The sequence below is a fragment of the Pararge aegeria genome, chromosome 14, assembly GCF_905163445.1.
Source record: "Pararge aegeria chromosome 14, ilParAegt1.1, whole genome shotgun sequence".
NCBI lineage: Eukaryota > Metazoa > Arthropoda > Insecta > Lepidoptera > Nymphalidae > Pararge > Pararge aegeria.
The window spans coordinates 12,887,275-12,898,392 of record NC_053193.1 but is presented as its reverse complement, the minus strand read 5'-3'; the positions used below and the strand labels follow the sequence as shown (position 1 = coordinate 12,898,392).

Here is an 11,118-nt window from a genome sequence, read left to right as displayed (position 1 = left end):
TTATTTACTACTTTTGATGACGGCAAATATTGGTCTTGGAAATTGTAAAATGTAGATTGTGGATTGTGCGACCGTGAGTCCGTAAACATAAGAACGAAAACTTGCTACTGGCGTTGAATTTCTCGACAGCCGTAGTGGAGGGAGTTTGAATTTTTGGAGAATGGATGTAGAAAATTTAATTAACATTACAAAGGCAACCGTCAAGCAATACACAGTGTCATCCTCTTAGTTCAAAAATATATTACTACTTAAAGTAATTGGTGTTGCTTTTAATGCGTTAATAAATATTATTGTTTACTTAGTGTTGAAGTTTTTATTACGATCTTCAATCATGGATCGCAAATTCATAAATGTTATTCTACTCGGATTCGGATTTATGTTCGTGTTTACTGCATTCCAGACTATGGGAAACATAGAGGTAAGTTTCACAAATTTAATTTACATTTTTAATTATGAGCAGGTATACTCATAATTAAAAAATAATTAAACAATAGTTGTATGCATGTTTTTTCTTAAATATTTTAAACCAGGGATGTTTTTTGAAACAGCCTGATTAATTAGCAAAAGAGAAACTGTGAATGTAATATTACTTAGATGCTTAAATTTGTAAACAAGCATAATAAAATGCAATTTAAAATTAAAGCAATAAGAACAATTTTAAACTGCTTCATTACTTACTAGCTGTACTAGGGGGCTTACTACAATTATCTCAGTACAACCAGCAGTATTATGTTGATATTGTTTGATGTTTTGAGGTTTTGTTGTAAAATTGTAATATTTATCCCTAGGATGTCAAAGCATCTCATAAAAAGTAACATTTCTAAATATCTGTTTTATTTGATAATGTGTGCACCTGTGTCACTCTTGACTATGTCTTGGTCTGATATTTATTCCTATACCCAATGGAACCTAGGGATTGAAAATATATATAACAATATCACTTACAAAGAAATAGAACATTGTGTTCAAATATTAAATTAATTTACTGACTATTGTTTTAGTTTTATGAACAGCAACTCACTTAAGGTATGTTGTATATATATAATATAGATTCCAATATACCTTAACATATAACTTTCATTTTTCGGCCTTCACATCAAGTTAATACAGTTTACAGCTTATGTAATATTTTATTTATAAATTTTTACTAGAAACTTGTGTTTACTCGTTTTTGAGATATTTTATCTAGCTGAGTTTAGCAGCAGTTTGTTTATTTAGATATTATACGTTGAACTCATTGGAAACATGCTGTGTAACACAAAAAACATTTTTCCCCTTATTATTGAGATGAGTGTGCTTAGCACAACAATCAAAGAAACACAGATTTAGTGAAGTTTTATACTTTGTAATATAACTATATTTATATATTTATTATTGACATCTGTAAAAGGTATTTACAAATATCAATATTCTTTTAACACAGCTAATAAAAAGTACCAAGTAATATATAAATAGTATCTTGTAATGAAATACAATATTGCTAAGTATATTAATTTTGTACTTGCAAAATAAAATAGATAATAACTAGTTCTTTATTCTTTGTTACACAACCACAGTTATATTTTGAATGTAAAAGTTTGTGAAATTATATGGTTGTGTGGGTGTTTAGTAATGCATAATTTGCTGAACAGGTTTTAAGGTAATAATTTGGCACATGATTTTGTCCTGGATATTTAAAAAATATTTGTATAAGAAATTTCCAGAAAAACTGAGGAATGTTCTATTTTTAGTGACTCTCCATTTATTATTGTATTTTTGTCGAATTTCTTACATTTTCTAAAATAATTTTCACACATTTTTAAAAGTAAATTTTTGCAGTAAACCAGTGCGACACATGCAACACAGCACAGCTTAAATCGTCAGAGTTATCCCTACCTCTATCAGTTTTCAAAATTAGATATGTATCATCTGCAAACAGTACAATGCCACGAGTTTCACTGATTTGGTTATATCATCCATATTTGAACCAAACCCAAAATTGAAAAATGTTGAATGCAATTCTACCTTGTGGTAAGTGATGATGCAATCTAAGATTGTAACAAGCTGACCTATAAGGGGATTTCGTTCAAGCCTTGGAGGGCATGTTTACCCTTCAGTTTTATTCAAAATTAAACATTTAATAAGAATGAGAGAGGTGGCCTATGTCCATCATTGGACATCATAATCGAGCTGATAGCTATCAAAATAGTGTATAATGCCTTGAAAAGCAAAGTGTGTGTGTGTGTGTGTGTGTTAGATAACCATGCATATTGTTTCAATGGAATTAAAATCACATCTCTTTGTTTTTCTTTATTAATAGCGGGCAAACAAGCAAATAGGTCACCTGATGTTAAGTGATCACCACCGCCCATAAACATCTGCATAGCATAGTTTAATGAGTATAAGTCGGTAGCACCGGTTGCACAACTTTTGATCTAACTGTATTTAACTATTATCCATTTAATTTTAAATTGTTTTACTAAATTAAATAAACCTGATAAGAACTGTATAGAGAGCAGCCTAAGATGGAACACACTTGGCTCTAAGATGCCTATATACTTTATTTCCGTTACAAGTTACTCAAGTTTTAACTCTAGACATGCGTATGATAACGAAAGACGTTAATAGTGCCGAAAACTCGCGTGGTATCTGCGGTCACATAGTTTCAGTAGAAGTAGAGCTTATTGTGACAGAGCTCGTCCAAGGTAGTTCTATCACCATGCTTATTTCTGCCGCGAAGCAGCATTATTGCAATGCTGGTAAGATACCCAGTGGCGTGCACTGGGTATCTTACCAGCAGTGGCATGCATAGAGGGTATGCACAGAATATTCCGATGATATAAATTGAAGAAAATCACCAGTACGAGTTATAAACACTTAATGGTAGGCTTTTTATAACTCTTACAATGCCTGTCCTTAAGTTTTTCATAACTTGTACTGGAGATTTTCTTAATTTTATATCATCTGCATACCCTGTGCATACCCTATATGCACGCCACTGCTTACCGGGGCATGCTTACAGCAGGAAAGTTGCTTGAAATGGCATAAAACCTCCTCCTAAACGAGCTATATTTCAATTTATGCAATTAAATGTTTATTCTTTAAAATAATTGTTTTATAAATATAACCTAAAATAAACTATTTAAAACTAAATAAATAATCTAATACGTCCTCGAAACCACCGAAGCGAGGCACAGTTCCTAAGATGCTGGCAGCATTGCCCCTTTGGATGGCCAAACTAATTCGTTGGCCAAGGTAACTGCCCGCTCTAGGATCACCGGTAGACTCAATTAAATAAATATAAATAAATAAATATACTACGACAATACACACACCACCATCTAGTCCCAAAGTAAGCGTAGTTTGTGTCATGGGTACTTTAGATAACTGATGAATATTTTTATGAATAATATACATAAATACTTATAATATACATATAAACACCCAGACACTGAAAAACATTCATGTTCTTCACACAAACATTTTCCAGTTGTGGGAATCGAACCCACGGCCTTGGACTCAGAAAGCAGGGTCGCTGCCCACTGCGCCAATCGGCCGTCAAATTATATTTGGCAGTGCTTTTGTGCATGTATGAAGTGCACTATCTACGCCTCAAATTGATGGACACAGGGCGGCATGTTACAGTACGTGCTCCTCGCATGCCGCTGTGAAGTGTTGCTCTGTTTTAAGGCGAGAGTTACAATCAGGTGGGCTAACAAACAGATATGCTTGGTCCATCAATTATTGATTAAGTATAAGAAAAAAAACACATGTTGCGCCGACCCCACTAAAGTACTTTAAAACAAATCTATTCAATGGGATTATTGCCTGAAAATAAAGAATTATTATTATTTATTAGCTGACCCGCGCAACTACGTCTGCATCAAATCGGTAACTATCCGTTTTAATATCTTAAAAAAACTTTCTACCCGGAGAAAAGTTACAGTTTATATATATATAGTGTATATATATAAATATATATATATATATATATATATATATATATATAGTGATAAAAAGTATCCTATATGCTCAGTGACGTGCACTTCATACATGCACAAAAGCACTGTATACCCTAAAATTGATATATAACTCGTATAAAAGGAGGATTTTTGTCGTTTTATGCAATTTTCCTGCTATATGCATACCCTGGTAAGAAACCCAGTGCACGCCACTGTATATGCTGACCCCAAATATCAGCTACCCCTATAACACACATTATTTAAATCCGTTCAGTAGTTTTCACGTGATGCCTGGACAGACAGACAGAGACACAGACAAAAATTAAATAAAAATCTGTTTTGGACTCAGTATCGATTATAAAGCGTCCCCCGGTAAAAATGTTCAAAATATATTAAATTTACAGAAATCATCCAGTTACAGTTTTATTATAAGTATAGATTACAGCGTGGGATCGGATTAAAACGGATTAGCTTACAGGCCAAGTCTGGTCTGGTAACGGTTCCCGGGTTCCTTTCTCGGGTAAAAAGTAACAACAACCTGGGGCTTTTTGTCTTGTGGTAAGATCGTAGACTAACTTAAAATCCTACCGACTAAGACGTGTCGCCAAGCGATTTAGCCTTCCTGTACGATACCGCGAAACTGATTAGGCTAGCCCGCTAGCATCATAGACTTCGTCACTTACCATTCAGTCAAGGGCTAACTCGTAATCGAATAAAAAAAACATTTGTAATTGTAGGTACTAAATACCTACATACAGGATGAGAGCTAAATTGTGTTTATCCTTAAAATACTTAGTCGGTGCTTTGGTTGAAACCAACGTATTTATTTATTTTATTTATTTATTTGGTCTCTATGACCCATCACTACACACTACAATAAATAGAATGATTAATAATTAATAACTTACATTAAATATTTATATAAAAAAAAAAGTTACAAATTAAAGCAAAAAACAAGCAATAAAAGTCAATTGCTAAATTCAAAACTTTCTAAATTCAAATAAATCTTACATAGTCAGTCAGTAAAGGAGTATGTTCTTTGATTACGATACGTTGATGGTAGCCTGATTTACACTGTAGAAAAAACTTTGGGACAAAAGAGCGTCGGAGTCCGACTTCGCGTCGGCCAAATAATTTTTTTTCCCGAGTCGCCTACTTCCGATCTGCTTTCAGCGTAGTGCGAGCCATCTCATAATAATTTTCTCGCACGTAATCAGCATGCCCATAATCCAGCTCAAAGCTTTTAGTATAGTCTTTTATGGACCATTTAGTATATTGCATAAGACATAACCAGTTACCGGATTCAATTTCAATCGCAACGTTGCAATTTGAATTTATATTTATGCCATGTTTGATGAATTCTAGGAGTTTTCGAGTTCACCACAAATTACTTTATAAGCGACCAGAGCCAGTTAATATGCACTAATCTTCGTAAACGGTAACGCGATAGTATTGTCAAATTAACTTAAGCCATAATCGGAAGTAAAAGCCGGGAATCGAACTTTTACTTCCGATTACTACTAATACTGTATACTTAGTACCAGATTTGCTCGCTGCCAATCAAGGAGTCATTTTCGAGTATTAAACTTAGTTTCATCAAAGTAAAATTGATTTAATGTAATAGGTTTTAGAGTCGCAAATCTTGTACTTCTGATGTTTGTTTTATAAATGTTCTGTCAAAAGCCCGAGCTAAAGAATTGAAGCCAAATATGAGCTTTAAAACAATGCAATTAAAATACCTTTTACTCTAATGTTCAAGTGTTTCCATACTCGAAAACGACTTCTCGATTGCGAACGAGCAAATCTTGTACTAAGACTATGCCATAGCGAACTTTGGTACGACGTCAGGTCAAGTACCTGTAATATATTTTGTTTTTTACTTTATGTAGGTCAAGAAACCACAGCCAATAAGTTCTTTTATCGCAACACTGAGTTATGACTTATTTTTGCAATAAACCCCGAGATATACGACCCTAACAAGTTATAAGCTTGCCCATATTGGTGTTACGTTTCATTTATGTAATGCATATTCAGAATTTGAGATCATTGTCCGAGATTCGCGATGACCGGCGCTACATTGCGCTTGTGTAACAGCACTTTTTTATTTGTTGTTGTAACTTTATACATAGTAAGTATACCATGTACACCACGTTTGATTTCCTCGTTTCTAATAAGCACTGCAAATATCTGACATGCCAGCGGTGAAAGCCTAACGGTCAGGAATTCGGCTTCAATTTCGGGGAGCCGGCACCTCTAACTTTTCTAAGTTATGTGTACTCTAAGCATTTAAAATAGCATGGGAAAAACATCGTGGGAAAACCTGCATACCTGAGAGTTCTCCATAACGTTCTCAAAGGCGTGTGAAGTCCACCAATCTGCACTGGGCCAGCGGGTTAACTACGGCCTAAGACTTTTGTCAAGACCTGAAGTTTGTTGCCAACAACTATATGGCGCTCTGCACTTTGATATTAGTTCCACGACGCCGCGCGTACTAATTTGGCGTAATAGGTACATTCATTGACTACCTTATTTCGTGGACGTATACAGTCTTGTAAATAATGTTTTAGTTTTTGGCACTTGAGATTATAATGCCATGCGTCTGAAACAGGTAGTTTTAAACTTATAACTCAAAGATAATAAAACATAATTCAGGTCTTTTTAATAGGATAGGCTTAGTCTCTGTCATAACAAGCTACAAACAATATCAAATAGTCTATCAAAACCAAATCGCACGGTACAGTAACCGCGAGCTATGCTAAATGTCGTTTAATGATAAAACTACTGGATTTACCTTGAGGAATGTACGCTCTGTTGTGAAATGCTTGCTGCATGAAGTAACTCAGCGATAGAGATTTGTAAAAGTGGAAAGACACAAATGAGTAATGCTAATGACATTTTAATTAATTTTGTCCTGTGAAACGTATACCTTCGTTATGATTACTGGTTCTACACTAATAATAAAGTTAGCTTTTTGTTTGAAAGTGATAACCTTGGAATACCTGAGAAAAGTGCTATAAGCTGTGTAACTTTTTCATTTCCGATAGAATTTCTTTTTGTGACTGGATTCAGGCTACGTGTACGGAAAATATACATATATTTTTACGGTATATTTCATAGCGTTCTGTTATAAAATACTTGCTGCACTGCTTGGTCCATCAATTATTGATTAAAATAAGAAAAAACATTTATATACTTTTTTTTTTTTTCATTTTATGTCTAATGTATGCGTAAGGATTCATACTAATACAAGATTGGCAAAGTTTTTTTAATAATGATTATATTTGGTTGTATGCAAAAACAATATTAATAAATAAAATTGTGTCGATTTGTTTATTTGCCATCTATGTGTTGCACAATTATTAAACGGGTCTAGATTAAATTTGTCACATACATAGTTTAGATCCTTTAGGACTTAGGATACATTTAATTTCGAAAAAAAACTTCTTCTTCTTTGGAGTAACAAGATAAAATTTTTACTTTCGCCTTATTCTAACGTTTGTTGAAAAAAAACACATTAACAATAGAAGGTATTTAATACATTGAAAGTTTTATTATAACGCATAAGTAGTTATCTCATTATCGTACATTCAAGTTTAACTCACATTCAAATTTGAGATTTTGGAATGAGCCTGCAGACTTTGACAATTGAAAGTTTAGGTAAACTGTCAAAACTTTTTTTGAAAACTAAAATGTTGACTATAGGTATTTAGTATACTCTCATCGTTTTTCCCTAGCGCCAAAAGAAGAATAACTTCAAAAACCTTTGTGATGAACGGTTTGGCAGCTAAACTGATCTGGATGAAATGTTTTTTTGCCCAGGAAATAAACTGCACCCGCGGAGTTTTGCAACATCGCAAACAAACGTAAATCGCGGGCAGAACCTATATCGTTGAGAAAAGGACAAATGTTTAAAGCAAACGATAAAAATAAAACATCCGCGTGGAAAAAGATTTATGCTTTGAGCTATACTCCATAACGTTCTGTTATTGAATGATTTTTGCATAAAGTGAGTAATTCTGCGTTGGAGAAATTAAAAGAGAAGTAACTTAAGGTACGCCGTTAATATAAAGTCGGCTGTATTGCTATATATTTAATACTAGCTTTTGCCCGCAGCTTCGCTCACGTTGAGGTCAATTTTGGATTTGGTAAATTTTAACTACAAAGGTTTAAAAAAAGTCTTGCTGCTAATAGAAAAATATGAACGTAAATAGCTTAAAAAATTAGAAACTTTCATATACATTTTCATCCCCTATTTGATGCCTAAGAGTTGGAATTTTTAAAATTTGTGGAACACTTATTTCTTTATTTATAATCGAACACCTAAAATCAAACTTTCCTGGATGTAACTTGAAAATTTAATTGATAAATGAAGGATTCTATACAAACTTTCATCCCCCATTAACCCTCTTAGGGTTGGAATTTTCAAAATCCTTTCTTAGCGGATGCCTGCGATGTAATGACTGTGTGCAAAATTTCTGCCCGATCCGTCAAGTGGTTAGAGCTGTGCGTTGATAGATCAGTCAGTCAGTCACCTTTGCCTTTTATATATATATATAGATTATTATCAATTTATTTAAAATCTGTTCCTAAGATACATTCCAAACAAAATTAAAACTAGAAGAGGCAGTTTATGAAATCACTGACTTAAACATTATTTTATTGATATACCGAGGTTAGTTTAAAGATTTAACAGGATCTAACAAAATCGCCCCACAATAAATCATAATTAACTTCAAAATAAAATCAATATTATTCGCAATTGCTGATAAAATCTGTTTGTTTTACGTACAACGACTTACTAGTCGATAATATCAAGGATTATTCAATTTGGGTCAAATCGATTTATTGGTGAGATACCAATTTTTCAAGGTTATATATTTCAATAACATGTCATGTAATGTCGACATTATTATCAATTGAATATAGTTAAGGCGATCGCGCCTATCGCAAAGCACGTTCACTTTGATTTTTATTAATATTGGATTTTAATTATTTTTTAAGATAGGTACTTATTGGTTCAATGAATTCTGGCTCCATTATATGATCCTGGTAGCTTTCTATTAGACAATGACACATCAAGACCAATCCTATGAAACTAGACTCGATAGATTTGTGTTAATCTATACTTATAATAAAACTGTAACTGGAAGATTTCTGTACATTCAATATATTTTGAAAATATTAACCGGGGGATGCTTTATAATCGATACCGAGTCCAAAACAGATTTTTCTCTGTCTGTGTCTGTCCGGGCATCACGTGAAAACTACTGAACGGATTTAAATAAAATTTTAATAGTGGTAGCTGATATTCCGGGTCAACATATATGCTACTTGTTATCCCGATAAACAATAAGCTTCTCCCGGTAAATGAGATGAAAATTTTTATCAATTTTACTTTATAGCTCCGTTAAATTTAAACCGATTTTAATAATTCTTTTTTTATTTTTAAGTCTATACTATCAAGCATGTATTGTGAAATTTTAATGAAGATCTGGTAAATATTGTCGGAGATAAAGGACATAATTCATCATAGATAACAGCAAGTCGCAAGGCATCTGGGACAACGACCGAATGCATGCGTATCCTACTTATATTATAAATGCGAAAGTTTGTGAGTATGGATGGACATGGATAAAGTAATCATTATTACCTACAAAAAAGTCCGGGAGGCTAAATGTCTAACTGTTAAGACACAATAACCGCTTTTTGTTATAATTTGTCAAAAAATCATTCCATTAATAGAAAGCTAAAATTCGACTTTATTGTTGACCCCTATATTCACTTGTTTTTTATTCGACGCCGCGGCGTTTTTGATATAATTGGGTTAAAACATAATTCTTAACGCATAGCCATGTAAATACAAAGATATATCAGTGTTCTTATCAAACTATCAAAGTTAAAATGAAGTACATTAATAAACATTATAAGTAGATCCTTATTCGATTATAAAGCATTATAAATTTCGAAACAACCATACCCAATATGGTGGATTGAAATCGTTGCAACATTGTTTTTTATGTGAATATAAAAGGTGATAAAACCCGAATATTTTTTGGAACATAATATTGCGTTATTTTCCCTATTGATCAGGCATAGTCTCCATTTTTGGGTTTAGCCAATTTTGGGCATTGTATCCTTTTCAATCAGTTGCAACACGATTTAATCTGACACGGATGGCACTTAAAAATTGCAAACAAGTTGTCACATTTTCGCAATACAACCACGCTTGTTATTAATGGGAATTATGCATAAAATGGTATATGAAATAAATATGTATGTCCTTGTCTGCTTGTGCACCTTGTTCTGGATTTCAAACTTTGCACGCGGCTTGTTTCGGTTTGTGCCTAACGCCAAATATTATGTACGTGCGCATTACTACATACGTTGCTGCATTAACCTTACTGTTTAAAATGATTCCAGTTGCAGGAAACACTGTAAAGGAATAATACAATTATTATACTATAATTTAGAAAGTCAAAAATGCTTCATAAACTTCCACGCAATTATCTCTCTCCTTCTTTCTTGTTTTGTTTAAATCAATACAAGATTGGTTAAAATAAAATAATTAAAAGGAAATAACAAAAAGATTGCGTTTGTTAAGTAAAATCATTCTCCGGGACATCTAGTTGATATTCTATTGTAACAAAGTAACAGTTTTAAATTTAGGATATTGACACATCTACTCATTGTCGGAATTGATTAATTGCTACAGAGAAAATATTACAACTATTTATGTATTTGTACATACATTGTTAGTAAACGCGGTGTTAGTTATTAATAATGCTGTTAAGTATAAATCTAACGCTGACCTAATTAGTTACGATAACGATTGCATAAATACAGCTTACCATAGTGGAAATAAAAGTAGTTTTGTGCCGAGTACATTATCTAATCTTGTTGTGGCTAACAAAGAAAAGCTTTCGCCTATTTATCAGTTCGCTTAAGGCATCCATTTGTAACATCTGTCGCCTGAAGCACAGTTCAAACTATCGGAGAAGGTAAAGCATTACTGAAATGAAAACGTTTTTGATAAATAACGATTATATTATTAAGTTAATATCTTGAAAAGGAATTTATATTAAAACAAGGTTTCTGCAGACGCCTTTAATTAAAAAATATTTAAAAGACCGAAACATAAATAAGATGAAACTAGTTAACGAAACAAATTCTCGTTTTA

The 11,118-nt window shown here is 32.9% G+C and overlaps 1 protein-coding gene across 1 annotated transcript in view; it reads left to right on the top strand.

Annotated features, from left to right (window-relative positions):
• Positions 1–27: 27 nt before the first annotated feature.
• LOC120629305 (UNC93-like protein MFSD11) overlaps positions 28–11,118 on the top strand; it is a 39,500-nt gene continuing 28,409 nt past the window's right edge. Inside the window, exon 1 of the mRNA XM_039898212.1 lies at positions 28–418. Coding sequence (XP_039754146.1) covers positions 332–418 — 87 coding nt within the window. The 5' untranslated portion in view covers positions 28–331. The remainder of the gene's footprint in view (positions 419–11,118) is intronic.